The following is a 16845-nucleotide window of genomic DNA, read 5'->3' on the forward strand; positions in this document are numbered from 1 at the left end:
CCAGGACTTTCAAAAGACAACTCTATTATTATTTTGATGAGTTCATTATACCAATTTAAGAAATGAAGAAATTGATCAGAGATAGATGTAGAAACATAAATTGGACGTAATAATCTACAAGCATGTTTAAGAATAGGAAGACACATGGAAGAAGGACATTGAGTAATTGGAAAAAAATCTGAAAAGGAGAAGGGATGAATACAAAATAATTCTAAATCAATCCATAGGGGGGAATATTTTGTATATCGATCTTTATAGTAAAATGCTGACTGCTTCAAAAAGAAAGCATTATGATATGATTGGAAATCAAGAAAATTAACTCCTCCTTGAAGTTTAGGATGCTGTTGCATTCTGCTGATGTACGTATAACTTTTTGTATGGTTCTAAGAAAGTAGTTAATATATATATATATATATATATATCCACCAATTTTCCCCTCTTTTGCGAAGGAAGCAGAGCACATGCAGGACTTCAGATCAAAACTGCTTTTATTTTCCAATTGGCATTGCATGACTCTGTATTAGCTTTCTCAAATGCTGCCAAACAATTCACGGTTCTCCCGCCCTCCCTTTAAACTGGCTGCCTCATTTCGATTGGTTTAGGCGGTACTGACGTCATGCCACAAGGAAATGCCGAACCCACGAATCCAGGTCCAAGCGGAGCAGACACCAACGTAAGTACTTGCCCCAGTGGGTGGTGTCTGCTCCCGTCTCCTAGTGGCTGCCTAGTTCATGAAGGCTTCGGTGTTTGAGTGGGCGAGGTAGCAGTGTCCTAGGTCCTTCACCCCACTGCCAGAAATCCCGATGTTCACCTGTGCACACCGCCTAAGTAATATATATATATTTTTAAAACAGACCTCTGTATGTTACATAAAATAGGAATGGAAGATTGGGACTAACATCATTTTGGTATAATCTAACCTACCCCACCATAAAATAAACAATGGATGCCAATGGGAAGTATGAGTAGAAAAATTAGGAGGGATTAAGGAATCAATAAAGACCCAAGTATTTAATTTTTACCAGATTCCAAAGAATGTTTTATGGTAGGAAATCATGTTTATAACATCATTTGTCAAGAGGAAGAATCTGACATTTGTCACAATTAAGTTTTTAACCGGGTGAGAGGCAAAAGTAGAGACTGTGTCCAAAAATGGTTGTAAGAAGGAATCGGGGAAACACGTATATAAAAGAATGTCTTCATTGTAAACTGAAAATGTAATTTCTTTATTTTCTTAGTGCTAGCTAAGTTCTTTATTTTCATAATGATAGGCATGTGTGTTTTTATGTTGTTGAATCTTAGATAAAAAGGTATTGAGTTCAAGAATAAAAAGAAGAGGAGATAGAGTACATCCTTGCCAAACTCCACTGTGAAGGGGAAAAGAAGTAGAAATTAAGCCATTGACTAGAATATCCGCTTTAGGAGATGAATGTAAAGAGATACTGGATTATTGAACTTTTGCCCAAACCCAAAGCTAGTGAGAGTAGAAAAAATACAACTCCAGTGCAAATGGTTGAATGCCTTCTAAGCGTCCAGAGAGTTAGCTGCTAATGAATGTTTATATGTTTTGGATTTACTAAAGATGTCAAAGAAGAATCTGGTGTTATCGGAATGATACAAGGCCAAAAAGAGAGGGACACTGTTCCTAGGGAGGTGTGCGGTGTGTCACTCACTTCCTTAGAAGAAGATGTCTGCCTTTAACAAATCCAGATTGTTCCCTGCCAATTAGGTTTTGGAGTAGAGGATCTAGACATAACGCAAGCATTTTAGAAAAACCTTTATAATCCAAATTAATAAGGGAGAGTGGCCTATAATTTTTACATAATCTAGGCTCTTTCATATCTTTAGGAATAAGACGTATTAAAGCATCTTGAAAAGTTCCAGTGGCAGCATTGAAGGAAGCAAAGAATGTAAATAATGTATGTAATTTAGAAAGTAACTTTTAGGAGAAATGTAGATAAAGTTCAAAAGGAAATCCATCTTGACCAGAGGCTTTGCATCTTTTAATAGAGCTGATTTCCTTGTGAATGTCTTGAACTGAGATATCTGCTTTAACCCCTTCGACGCTCATGACGAGCTCAGCTCATCATGAAGTACGCCTGTCGTACGCTGATGACGAGCTGAGCTCATCATGTAATGCGGGTTTTTTAAAAACTCAGCGCACAGCGGGAAAACCGCTAGCGTGCATGAGGTTAAGGGAAAAAATCAGTGTTTAGATGAGATTTTTTACTGATAGAAGAGAGGTATGAGTTGATGTTGATTTGGAGAGGATTATTTCTGGTGTGTAAAGAACTTTGTAGTATTTGGTAAATTTGGTAAATTCAGCCAAAATCGTATTGTCCGCAAAAATAGGAGATAAGTCATCACGTAAAACAGTTTCTATTTTAACACAACCTTTTTTTTTATTGCCTGCTTTATTTTGGTGTCCTTATATTTGGCACTGTATCAAATAACACAAGAGGCTGCATATTCCGTAGAGAGTTTGTTAAACTCAAATTTGCCTTTTACTTATTCATCTCCGCATGGCTTAGATTTCGGCAAAAAGTGTTCTATTGTTTCAATACAGTTAAGGATTTCCAATGCTGTTTTTGAATGTGCTTTTTCATTTAACATAAATAATTCAGCTATAAAAGAGTCAAAACATTGTGTAAAGATATTATCTAATAAAAGGAAATAATTAAATCCCTACAGCCTTGTCTTTGGAGGAGGAGGTAGAAGATCTAAATCTATCGTAACCGAGGCATGATCTGAAATTAAAATGGTACCAATATCCGCTTGTATTATGTGTTGAAATAAATCATCAGAGATGAATATGCGATCAATCCTAGAGAGTTGAGGACAGGAGAAAAAAATGTATATTCTCTTAAACAAAGATTACAATTCTCCAGAAATCTATAAGGAATCTTTGCTTAATAGCTGAATTGAATTGTTTATTTATGGAAGAGGGTTCTAATGTAGTTGTGGAGGATCGATATAAAAAAGGATTTATTATGAGATTGCAATCACCACTGAAAATTAAATAATCAGTGATAGACATCAATTGGTGTGTATGTTAGACCAGCATGTTTCAGCAAGTGTGTTGGAGCATATACATTAAAGACAGTAAGTGGTGTTTTATTGATTGATAATTTCACTATAAGCCAACGACCTTCCTGTTCTAGTTCTTGTTATATTAATGTAACATCTAAGGTCGTTTTACAAAGCATTACAACACCATTACATTTGCCAGATCCTAGTGAAGTAAAAGCATGGCCACCCATGTTTGAACTAGTTTCTTGGTTTCCGATTCCTCAATATGAGTTTCCGGTAATAAAGCAATGTAATTTGGCTAAGTGAGACAGTATCCGTTGCCAGTTGATGGGTGAACCCAACCCTTTAACATTCCAAGTAATTACACATATAGCCATTCAGAACAAATTAAAATATAATTAATATGCTCTATATACAGACATTTATTAGTAAAAACTGTATTTATAGAATGAAGAACTGTATACATGAAATTATCAACAGGGAATTAGAAGAAAGAAAAGCTCTTGTTATATTTTTAGCCCTCACTTTAAAGAAGTTTGGGTGAAATAGACCAAAATTGTCAGCAAGGGAGTGTAGAGCATGGGGCATGTCTATAAACTTTTTCGGTCTACCCACCATAGGTTTGGCTAGATCCTGAGCATAAAATAATGAGTTACCAGGCCCAATAACACAGCCTTTAGATTTTGCTGCTTTAATTTGCATGAGGAGCTCCTGGTATTCCAGAAAGAAGATGATAATGCCTCGAGGTTTGTGGGATGGCGAAGACAGTTGATGACGATGACCAAGTTGAGGGGCTTGTTGTATATTTAAAGATGTAGATTCTGGCATATCAAGAACTTCAGGCATAAATGGTGTGAAAAATGCAATAGGCTGAGAGCCCTCCACATCCTCAGCAAGTCCAGAAATGTGAAGGTTGTTACTCTTATTGCGGTTCTCTGAGTCTTCAGTACATTTTTTGAGATGTGCGACTTTGGATTGGAGAAGTTTAAAATTTTGAGTAGTATTCTGTGTGTTTCGCAGATCTGCTGTTAGATAGAGGTAACTCTATTCTCCATTAAAGACCACTTGTCATCACATCAAGCCACTGAATTTGCTAGTTAGTGTCTTCAATGTAAGGCTTCAATACTCGAATTTCACCTAGTATAAGTTCCATGGAAACCGCAGTAGTAGATTTGACTGGAGAGTAGGGGTGTTCTTTTAGGTTTATTTATTGGTTGTTGGAGGCATTGTCGTGGTCGCAATAGAGAAAACCTTAGATGAGAATGCAGGTGTGAAGGATAAGCTTGATGGGATAGCATCCCGAAGAGAAGTATTGAGTCTTTCCATAGTATATTTCAGCGAAAACAAAACCACTGGGTCTGGGCTTCCACCGGCATAGCTTGCCACAAGCATATAATGAACGAAAATAAGTGCCAATGCCGCTAGTTTGTGAATAAGACACTTATATATAGTATATTTCAGAGCACAAAAATAATTTTTGGTATCACCCGTATACTGAGTAGATATGGGCTTAACAGGTGTATTCAGCTTTTGTTGTCTAGATTTTCCCATAAGTTCAGGTAAGAATAAGGAAGATAAAGTTACCAACAATGCTTGCTAAAATCTAATTGAGGAGACAAAGCATAGGCTTAAATTCCTGGATTTTCGCACTTGGGAAAAAGTGTATATTGAAGCAGCAGCCACTTATAAATTGTGAGGTAAAACTGAAGCAAGATGAAAGGAAAATAGTGGAAAATCGTATGCTTCCAATAAGCCGTAATGATCACAATGTGATGAGCAGTAGCTTGAAATGAGAATGCAGGCAGAGAATTATGAAACACGATGTAACTATGACCGACCGGCACATTTTCCAAATGGCAGGAGCGATCAGAATGACAGCACACATACCATCATGAAAGGAAATTGGGTGAGCACACAAGGAAAAGCATCCCTATTCATTGCATTCTGTGCAGGAATGGCTCCCCTGCACCTATGCTGGTTTGGGAGCGGCCGGGCAGGTGGAAAGATGTTAACTGCTGAGCTACTCTTGCGGTTGCTCTGATGCTGCATTATCGGGGAGCCAACTTCAACAGGCATCCAGCCATCCTCCCACATACATTTCCACTTTTAACTGTTGTGATAGTACCCTGGCAAGGCCAGTAGGACTGACATTTATTAACTGCACCCACTGTATTGTGTTCATTATGTTGGGAATGGCCATATTGCAGTTTTAAGATTCAGGGTTTGCTGGTGCGCAAGCCGTTAGTGGTACCTCCAGCATAGAGGGTACAGTCACAGAGTTACCTATCCATTGGGCTCTCCTTAGTATGCACCCTCTGTTGATAGTGAGGTCCTTTAGATGGTGTTGCCATAGGCATTTCCATCTGCCATCCTGTATATGTTTGTGAATTGGTGCATAGTATTTGTGAATTGGGGCATAGTATTTTGTAATTTGGGAATTTGTGGATAGTATTTTTTAGTGTCTGCAATACAATTAAGTATGTTTCCTTTTGATAAGAAAAAGAACTGACTAATGCTTGTTTGCTGCATTCCAAGCTGCTGCATGTCTGGCCCACAGCTCCTCCCTTGAGTAAGCTTTGGACTGCTCCCCCTCACCACCCTGAGTGCCAAGTGTTAAAAAGAGGCACTTGGTTCTTTCTAAATGGAATTTTTTGGGCTTATTATTTGTGAAGGACTCTTATCCTTCCCAGACAAAACCCGATTTTCTTACAAAAGGCAATGTCTCAAATTTAACTTCGTGAATATTTCTAATTTTATATTCAGAAGTCAGCAGTTGCTGTTTCTTAAGCACACATGGCTGACACGAGAGGAAAATAAATACCAACAATTCAGTGGGTAGTATTTTACCATTGTCAGCACTAGCCATATCTGTGAATTTAGTGGTTGTGCTGGGAAAATACCCTCCAGGAAGCAAAAGAACAGCCATTCTGAATTATTTCTCTTCATTCGTACAGAGGATAATCACCTTTTTAGCTTTTGATACATTTTTCAAATTATGTATGTACTTAGAGTATCTTCCAAACTGACTTAGACTATGGTTTGTTCTGCATCAGCACCTGGAGGAAAATCTGTTTACAGGGTGCATGCTGGGAGTATCTATCTCCTTATTTGGGCAATTAAGCATTGTGAATAGATCTATTAACAGAAAAGATCAACTTTGTTTTCATCTATTTAATTTTCCTTTCCTCCTGGTTTATTTTTTGAATGAATGGCACTAAAAAACTATTACACTGTGCATTGCTTATACACTCACTAAACCCAAATACATGCACATATGGGCATCATTAAAGAGAGGGGTATATTGCAGAACTGCACTATGCACCAGTTTGATTTATGTTTGAGCTTTATGGCTATTTTTATGAACACTTTTCTGGCTGCTGTGTGGCCTGATTGCTAATTTCACCTTTTTAATGACTTTGTGAGCTGATACGTTTATGATAAATGTTTCAACTTTTATTTACTTTAAGTGGTATTTTTCATCTCAGGTGAAGTTATAGATGCTTATGGAAGTGGTCCAGTCCCTCTTCCTTGGGACATCCAAGTGCCGGTTCCTGCCATGTTCAAAGATGCTAACCAAAATATCAAAGTCCCTCACACGTCGTCTCTGAAGGTATGCTGGCCCAGTGTGTTTTCTAACTTTTCTTGCACTATCCATGATGCAGGAATAGCACCTTGTTTGATCAATAGAGCATTGGAAGTTTGGACAAAGATTACCTTTTTATAGTTTAAATAGATGTAGAAATTCAGATCTCATTTGATGGTTGATGTATTTTTTTTCTTCTAAATATTGTTGATATCAGAAATAGATGGGAACCTTCATCAATAGGAAATTATATTAATTTTAGACCTTCGACCCAAGGACTTTACCTCTAAAAATTAGTTTTTTGTTTGTGTGGGCGTATATGCATAAACAGTGAAGTACATAGTAAAAACGCTGTGTAAATACAATTATCTGTATTTTCTTCTCTTGTTTTCCTTGATTGCAGCCCTGTCAATTATGTTTGGGCATGGGACAAAACATCTGCAAAAAATGTAATGGAGCCGGCAGGGTGAGTGCCATCTTGTTGCAATATCAGCTCATACTGGTAGTAATTGCATGGTTAATATTCTTTTCCTGTGAGGCTCTAGCATGATATGGTCTTTTGAAGCCTTTCAGAAAACCTTAAAATAAAGGAGACATTAAGGGATTCGTGGGTGCAGGGCATCCACCTATATTAGTTTGTCTCCTGAATCTGTCTGAAAAGCCAACTTTGTCTCTGTCTCATTTAGAGGTAAGAGAACTGCTTGGTCTCCAATGATGGAGCCTGACTCTGGTATCATAAACATATAGCTCCAGTAACTCATCAGTCATAGGCGGTAGTGTGAAAAGGACATTCCTTTTTCAGCTATGTGTCTGATGCCCTTCTCTCATGTTTGTGATAGCGATTTATACATGGTAGTTATCAGAAATATCTGGGTTTTCTATTTTGCAGAAACAAACCCCCTCTTTTGTACAGCCTTCAGTTTTTTTTCACCTAACGCAACCCCTGTGCTGCTAGAGCACCTTTGGTGAAATTATCCTTGGCAAGACAACACAAATATCTCACAATGGCTAATGAAGCCTGAATACTGCCACCCTAGTGGGTTGGCACACTACCCAGCAAACTGTAAATAATGCCCGAAATCCTCAGTCCCACACTACCAATATGACATTTTGAATGTCATACCTCACAAACATCTTTCAGCTGATGTCTCTAACGCTCCCTATATAAATCCGCTCACTGCTTTAAGGTAGCGTTTGCTCCTGTAAAGTTGGTCACATCTCATAATAAGATTGTCAACCAAATTGGGATATTAGATCAGAGCTCAGTGAGATCTTGCTGATCTTAAAGAAACCCAACTCAGACCCAGATATCATAGAAACATTTGGACCTAGCACTAACCTCTCTTACCACTACAATTAAACTGTTTCATAAAGAGGACTTCCCCACTAGACTCAGTCAGGTTTTGAGAAGGATTCCGCATGGAACACTCACGCTGAAAGTAATGCATGGCCTTCTTCACATACAGGATAAAGGTGTAGCCTGCCTCCTGATACTACTGGACTTGTAAGCAGCCATCTAAGCAGTGGATTAGGAACTGCTACTAAAACCTTTTGAACACAGGATGGGCTTCAGGGACAATGTACTCAACTGGTTCGAGACCTTCCTGAAAGTCAGTTCACATCTAACAAAACTAAACAACTACTTATCGTCACCCAAAGAAGTAACTTATGGATATCTACAGGGAGTCACGCTCACAGATTTTATTGTATTCGGAACCTTTAAGAACGCTGCTCGGCAACACAAACGTTAGGATTCATCAATACGTAAATGACAAACCGCTGTAATCAAAAATATAATAATTCAATGGTATCCCCACCCTACAGGTCAATCTAAGAAAATTAATTTCACCATTGTAAGGTTTTACACTGTTTCAAACTAAACCTGTAAAAACTGCATTTATTCTCATATTTAGAAAAGCCAATGGCAAAAGCCTCCACTCTTGAGGCTTATAACAATCCAGAAGCAAAAGCTGTCTCTACCTGGCAACCTGTAAATCCTGTCTAGCAGTGAAACAATACTTCTCCATCTTGGCCCCACGCTCCTGCAACTCCATACCCACACTGTTCAGATTGGCACTTGACATCTTTTTTCAGCAGAGGTCTGAAAACGCATCTCTGCAGAATCTACGTTGACATGTTTGACCCTTAGAACTCTAATTCTGTCGTGAGCTAAATATATTACACTGAATCTCAATACTCCAATTGGATTCTAGCCATATACTATTGATTCTTGATGGTGCGTTATGATATAACAGTGTCCCCACACATTTTCCCTGCACTCGTCCTACTTTCCCCTCCTTCTCTCCATGGCACTTTGAAAGTCCCACTGTTACTCAAACTGTCCAAACATACTCTGTTCATTGTTCACTGAGGGTCTCTGTTGTTTGTTTTTCAAAAGAGCTTGAATACGTATCGGGGGGCTGGAACTATATGAAACTGCTAAATACATAAACAAATTAGGTCTGTGTCTTACCAAATATAAATATCCATTCTAATCTTATTTTCTTGACTGATATTCCTGCTTCTTTTCCCAAAAGTCCAATTTGAGCAGAGAGAGGACCTCCAGGATCCAGGTTTTGAACTAGCTTAAATGATAGGAAAAGGATAGGGCACAGAGCTTGTGACAGCAGAGGCATCTGCTGTGGACCACAAGTGTTAATCCTGGCAGTGGGTTTAACCCATCCTCTGAATAGTCAAAGCTTATTTCAATGAGCTACGAGAAAACAAGGTGCAAGTACAACTGCTCTTAGGTGAAAGTGTGGACTTGACAAAGAAGGAAGACTGAGAAATGGGCTGACCCACTCTTGCTATCTTGAGTTGAGTCAAAATGGAATGGGCTTGTCATTCCTACCTTGTTCCAGTCCCATCAGACCCATTCGTATATTTCCACTAAGCAACCAAATCTACCTGTCTGGTAACCAGAAATTTGATTACTTGCCTCACTTTGAGGCACTATATAGTGTTGGCAGGTGATGCATTCTGAATTATCTTGCAATAGCCAAATTGTCACACTTATTGTTCAAGTTCAAAATATCTCTCTTAGCATAGACCATTATGCATTGTCAAGAAACATTACATCTAAATCAGTATAGTAGCACCTTACTTGACACCCACAGCCAGATTCTTGTATTGCTTCAGGTAAGCGCCACAATATTAAGCTCAAGCCCTGCAGCCTCTGGTACATCGAAAAACCTTACTTAAGGGTTATCGGCCAGCAACAATTCTTTATCTCCTTTGCAGAGGAATCTGAAAAACCAGTGAACCTAGTGCAAAAGGAGATCTTGTGAGCAAACTCCAGCTTTTACTGGCAAACCATTGATAATGCTGTCAATGAATGTGAAGCTTTATTTAATGGTGCCCAGTGCATTGGTTTTTCCACACATTCCATGCCAGATGTCATTGAAAAATCAACAGACATTATTTGGGCTTTTAGTTGAAAAGAAGGCAAGATCATTTGCAGCAATAATTTAAGCAGTCCACCAGCTACGGCTATTTCCGCTATTCTCTGCCAGACAATTGAATGATTGGCCAGTCACTTATATACCACAATTGACTAGTCCAATACCATTTCACCCATGATAGCCACATTATAGGAGGAAGACAACCTTTCCTCATTAAACTTCATCAGCCAGTTGTGTTACGCTGGTTGTTTACATTTTCAATCATGCTGGAGAATCCTTTTTACACAGGAAACAAAGAGGCACCGGTCAGCTAATCCAGTGGACCTCTAACCAGCCTTCAACATGGCAGACCACAGAACATAGTTCACTACCTGAGCACAACTGTTTGGAATTTTTTCTCTTAATTCTTCTATAATCTGATTGCATAGGCTCACTTAGAAAGGGTCAAATCACCTATTGGCTGCATCCCTTCTCAGAATCTAGTTCCTCACCCAAGCCTTTCAAACCTTTCGTGGAGGTGTAATTGGTCTTTGCTAGTCATGGAAGTATTGTTCATATGCTAGTATGGCAACATCTAACAATGCCTGTTTTTGTACTTGTGTATTGTCCAGCATAGAAGGCTGCCAGTCAATTATAAAGATATAGATATATAGTTTCTTTCTTTACAACCAAGATTGCTTTTGTACTTCTTACAAATAAAATCAGCATGCTCATCAATAGCAAGACTCTACGCTTTCTCTCCTATCACCAACCCTAGTAACAAATTAATTCTCTTTTGAATTGTCTTCTAACCTGTCATTCAACATCATCTAAAAAAGAAAACACAAAAGGCATTGTTGCAGCTATACTTTGTCTGCAACACCATGTGTATGTATTCTATCTAAAATAACTTCTAGTCCTGAAAAATATCAGTGCTCTTCTACTTCCTTGATGAGATAATGATCTACTTATTGGCTTCCCTGATCCTTGAGGCCTCTGCATTGAAAACTAATCAGGATTGCTCACATTGTTAAATGCCAAAGGAGGCATGGCCAGTGTTGGCCACATTACTCAGCTCTGGCCAAAGTAACTTTGCTCTGCCTACAGACCAGTATCTTACTCATATGCCATTTCTGGTGTTTCATCAAAAAAGACACGACAACCTACGTACCCCATCACAAACCTCTCTATTTCCTGTCGGAGCCGCTCATCAAAATTCCAAGAACTGGCTAGCCAAGTGCCAGAAGCAACACCAACAACAATAGAAAATCTGTCTTGGTCTTCACTCCACTGGATGTCTAAATCTCTTCCTCTTTCGATCTTACTAACCCCTACTGTTTTTGTATCCAGGTGCTACTCCAAGACCTCCTGTTTATAATGCATCTGTATGACAGCTCTTGAAAGTTATAGGACTATGAAAACACCCTATAACTTTCTAAGAGCATCTACAATAATTACTAAATGCAGAAGCATCACAAGCACCCTGAAACTTATAAATAGTACCCTCTTCAGAATTCATCAAAGTGTGTAGTTTAGAATAGATTTTGCCTCACGCCCTGAAAAGATTTCCATTTAAATAATAGCGCATTAAAAAAAACAAATAGAAGCTGAAAGAAGTGCAACATTAGCTGTAATACACCCTTGATAGCAATTGCACAAACTGATATATACTGCAGCCACTGCCCTTTTGGAAAACCCTATGTTCTCCGCAGAAACTTTGGAGCCAGGTATTATTCTGTGGATAAGTAGTTGTCTAAGAACCAAGGGGGCAATATGAATTTCAACACCATGAACAATTTTCTTGATATTCTGGATGAACATTGATGAACAAGATGAGAGGAGGTGGCGGAAATCAGATAGCCAAGCGGATATTGCTGCCCACAAACTCTTGCTTGCTTCATATAAAAAGGCCATTATGACTAGGAAGGCTGAATACTATGAGGCAAGAATCAAGTCTGCTTCAAATAAACAGAAAGAGACCTTCAAAATATTAAAAGAACTTAGCCACAAGTCAACACTAGGATCTACAGCTTCACCAGTAGACTGCAACACCTTCCAGACCTTTCTGTATAAGGTCACGGACATCCTAGCTTAGATTGAGACTACCCCGACCCATCAGGTCCCACCTAAACAGCACCCCATGCCCCTTACACCGACAAACCAGCTCCCCTCTTTCCCCAATTTAGACTCAGCCTCTCTGTCAGGCCTCATGAGCCATATTAAATCAGGCTCACCAGCAGATCCCTATCCTCCAAGGATCTTTCACATGGCCCTCCCAGGTCTTGAAAGACAGATCCTCGCCCTACTTAATAGCTCCCTGGAGACAGGCTACCTTCCCTCCGTCCTGAAGGAAGCCAGGGTCACCCCCCTGTTGAAAAAACCTGGGGCGGATGTTGCCACTCTCAAAAACTACAGACCAATTTCCCAGCTCCCCTTCCTGGCAAAAGACTTAGAGCAGCACATCCTAAAGACACTTGCGGACTTCCTGGAAGAACACCTGCTACTCCAAGGGTGGCAGGCGGGCTTCAGGCCCCACCACAGCACGGAGCTGGTAATGCTATCAGTACTTGATGAGCTCAGAGTCATGGTGGACAAGTAGAAACCGTGTGCACTAGTGATGTTAGACTTGTCGGCAGCAGTCAATACAGTCAATCATGCGCAGCTTCTAGCCCGCATTGCCGAGCTAGGCATCTGCGAGGTGGCCTACCAGTGGCTGGAATCCTTTCTCTCCGGGCGGTCACAGAGGGTCCAGCTTGGGGAGCAGGTGTCCGAAAGGGGCAACCTTACGTGGGGCGTCCCCTAGGATTCTGCACTGTCCCCGCTCCTCTTCAACATTTACCTCCGGCCGCTAATAGCTGCCTTGGCGTGCATGGACTGCCAAGTCTTTAACTATGCGGACGACACGCAGCTTATCCTCCAGATTGACAACTCCCAGCAGGCCCCTTGATTGGTTCAAAATATTCGTAGATACACCGTGAACTGGATTATGACAAACTCTCTGAAGGTCAACCCAGACAAAACTGAAGTCCTAGTCATCCCCGGGAAGGAAACCCCCTGGATTGACCGTTTTTGACCCCAAGGGTTGGGCATAACCCCTACGCCGGTCACAACCGTAAAAAGCTTGGGCATCAAGATAGACACGGACCTCTCTATGTCCAACCAAGTTGCGTCCATGACTGGTACATGCACTGGCCTGCTGAGACAGATGTGGAGACTCGCCACCCTCCTCTCAACGGCAGCTCTTCAAATGATAGTATAGGCCACCATCCTGTCCAGATTAGACTACGTGAATGCCCTATACATCGGCCTACCGGAAAAACTAACCAACAAATTACAGATGACCATGAAAGACGCAGCTAGGCTGATCTTCAGGCTCCCCAGAAGGGCACATGCGACCCCTCTCTTGCACAAGCTTCATTGGCTCCCATCAAGCAAAGGGCCAAATTCAAGGGCATATGTATTGCCCACAAAGCAATCTATGGCCAGGCCCCATCCTACTTTAAAGAGCGTCTTCAAAACTATGTGCCAAGCCATAAACTCCGGTCCCCCAAAAGCTGGCTGCTGGCAGTCCCTCTGTTCGTTACAAAGTCCAAGGGAGGCAGAGCCCTCTCTGTTCTGCTTCCGCAGCTCTGTAATAAACTACCTGATGACCTCCGTAAGGAATGCGCTCTCCTCCCTTTCAGGAAACGCCTCAAAACTCTCCTGTTAAGGGAGGCGTTAAACTCCATCTAATCATTTGTCACGCATGCTCCTGGGGACTACAGTGGGTTCTGGGTATTATCCCCTCTCTCAAAGCGCTAAGAGACATGATGGTGAATATGAGCTATAAAAGCAGCAGTTAACATTAACATTACTACTCCAGGACTATATTACATACAGGCAGTTGCTGGATATTACATCGGGCAGACCTAGGTTAGGCAGAGCTCTAGTGGGGCGCTAAGTGGAGCTGATGTGTCCTTGTCTAATGAACCTCATGTTGGAAAAGGGTGGAGGAAATCATCAAAGGGTGGAGACATAAGGCAGGAATCAAGGGCCTCCACTCTTTTTGGCAGAGACTACTACAGATCACACAGTTGATTGTTAGCAGCTCGAGTTTGAGAAGAATATAATTATTTTTTTATGTATTGTTTGTGCACCCAAAAATCATTAAAAATTAACTTTTTCAAGAGGGTGGTAGAAGCTTGGAGCATACTGTATTAGAGTTTCCACTCCGCTTTTTTTTTTGGTTTCTCATTGATTCATGTGACTATTTCTTGTTTTATTGTATTTTGTAATATGACTTATCTTCTCTCAATAAACGATTTTTTTTTAACTTAAAAAAAAAAGAATACTGAAGTATAATAAAGAAACAATAGAGCAAGAGTTTCCACTCGGCGCAGATACGCCATCAGATAGCTTTCTTCTAGAAACCACAAACTCCTGGGAAAAAAAGGTCACTTAAGCAATTATTCATCAGCAAGAATAGTCAGGATATGGAATTCTATCCCTTCCCTGTCAGGACATATCGCTGCTAAGGAACAATCGCAATCAGAATGGAGCAGAGATGCTTCTTGATACAGCATTTCCCTCGATGAAAGCCTTCCTGGTATGAATGCGTGCACTGGTGGCCCTCGACAAACCCCTGATAAATTGCTTTAGTTGTATATTTTACTAGAACATGCTGCTTTGATTATATTTTATGGAACCTATAGTGCAGCCACTGGCACAATGTGTTGCTCTCTTGCACTATTGTACTGTATGTTTTTTTGCATTCTATCTCGCTTCAAGTTTATTTTATTCAAGTTTATTTCTGCACTCCTTGTACAGCTCATTAAGTGTGTCCATTGGTGTGAAATTGGATAAACTGTGAGTTGTATCATTTATGATGTGTAAAATAAATACTCTGCTGCTCCATGGGTATGGTCCATATTACCTAAAGCTGCAAATAAATAAATACATTAATAACATTTCATATTTGTTCTACTAACGCTGAATGTTTACACACTTGAAATGTATCCTATTGCACTGTGTTTTCTAATTTGCTACTAAGGATGTATCTTCATTCCTCCTCTCTTGATGCTCCTGCTTTGACAAGTAAATGCATCCTGCAGGCTTATAATGGGCGCCTTATGGATGATGCAAAAAATAACTGGGCTAACAGGACCTGAGTTTGGAAAATAATGAATGAAAATGGTCTCTGAGTATTCACTGTAGTTGTAGAGATCCTTGAGGGAGGTAGCACTTCTCATTGAGTGGTTTACAAGGGAATGTCATGTTTTCGTTCAGACCAAAAGCAAGATAGTTCCAGTCCTAAAGCTTTGAGGGAAATAGAAGACTGCTACAGGATCTGAAATGATTAGGTCTAACACAATCATGTTTTTGCACAGAATGTGTGCTGGGTTTGCAATGGGTCCAGACGGCGAATGAGTGAGCCATGTTCACACTGCCAAGGCATTGGTAATGAAAGGTAAGCACTTACAAACAACCCGACTACTTTATTGTCTTGTTTTGTGTGGTAATCCATAACACGTATTCTTGCTACCATTCCCATTTTTGCAGTCTTGCTACAGACCTCTCCACATTATTCCACAGAGTTCACCTTTGCATATGATTAGGTGGCTTTCTCATCAATCTCAGTTATTTGTTTTCTTCCCAATTCTTTATTTGTCCCTCCCCTGGAGCATAGCTCTTTTACCCTTGCTTTTGATTGCTTCGCTAGGGCTGAGCCTTGCTCTGTTGATGTCATCTAACTAATTTATATTAGTGTTTTAGCACTTGATGGGAGTCCATGTTTTTGTTTTCAGAGCACACTTATGCACTCTACTTTAATATCCCACACTCTCCTCCTCCTTTCCATTGCTGCTCCTCTGCAGTGGACCAGATGGAAGCCTTCATGATGCTCTGGATGTCCCTTATCACCCTCCCTCCTAAAACTCCACGTGTGACTAAGATGAAAGAATAGAATATAACAAAAACATTGGCTTCTATTGTTTCAAGTTGGTCACCAATTTGTGTGAACGTAACAAATGGTGCTCTGTCACATTGCGCCACAGCATGTAATGATTCAACGCACATTGCATCATGCAATTCAGTGGCAATCTTGAAATCATAGAGAGCAATGTTTTCATTGCTTTCTACACTTTTACCATAGCCAACAGGACTTTTTCATAGTCGATCATATCTCTTGCTGAACATTGGCATGGAGGGTGCATGCCTGACATTGGTTGGAGAGGATTTTCAGATCCTAAGGTCATTCCCAAAACTAGATCTCATGTTAGTGGTTGATTTCTTTAAACGTGGCCCCTCAAGTTATGTATTTAATATACTACAGCAATTCTTAGTCAAGTAATCAAAACAGGACTGTTAGACCGGTCAGCCTTGGGGTGGTCTTCCACCCAACTTTTTGCCTCCCTCCTCCATATTTAGTGATCTCGTTTTTGCTGGCCTTACGACTGTGAGCCCTTTACCACTGCTATCCAGTACTAAAGTGCATGTGCTCACTCCTTAAAACATGGTAATATTGGCTACTGCCCAGTTGGCATATTTAATTTACTTATAAGTCCCTAGTAAAGTGGTGCTACATGTACACAGGGCCTGTAATTTAAATACTACTAGCGAGCCTGAAGCACTGATTGTGCCACCCACTTGAGTAGCCCTTTGAACTAACTCAGGCCTACCAGTGCAGAGCCTGTGTGTGCTGTTTAAATGGTCATTTTGACCTGGCAAATTAAAAATCTTGCCTGGCCCAAACCTTCCTTTATAACATGTAGGTCACCTGTAGGGTAGGCCATGGACAGCCCAGAAAACAGGCTGCCCTTTAATTTTAGAGTATGACATTTTCTTTTCAGTTTTACATGTCCTATTAGTGAAAAA

At 40.3% G+C, this 16845-nt stretch overlaps 1 protein-coding gene across 1 annotated transcript in view; it reads left to right on the plus strand.

Annotated features, from left to right (window-relative positions):
- Positions 1–16845, plus strand: part of LOC144782355 (protein SSUH2 homolog) — a 101470-nt gene that overhangs the window by 60319 nt on the left and 24306 nt on the right. Inside the window, exons 7-9 of the mRNA XM_078661673.1 lie at positions 6516–6640; positions 7017–7079; positions 15360–15439. Coding sequence (XP_078517799.1) covers positions 6516–6640; positions 7017–7079; positions 15360–15439 — 268 coding nt within the window. The remainder of the gene's footprint in view (positions 1–6515; positions 6641–7016; positions 7080–15359; positions 15440–16845) is intronic.

Source organism: Lissotriton helveticus, chromosome 9 (genome assembly GCF_964261635.1).
Source record: "Lissotriton helveticus chromosome 9, aLisHel1.1, whole genome shotgun sequence".
Taxonomy (NCBI): domain Eukaryota; kingdom Metazoa; phylum Chordata; class Amphibia; order Caudata; family Salamandridae; genus Lissotriton; species Lissotriton helveticus.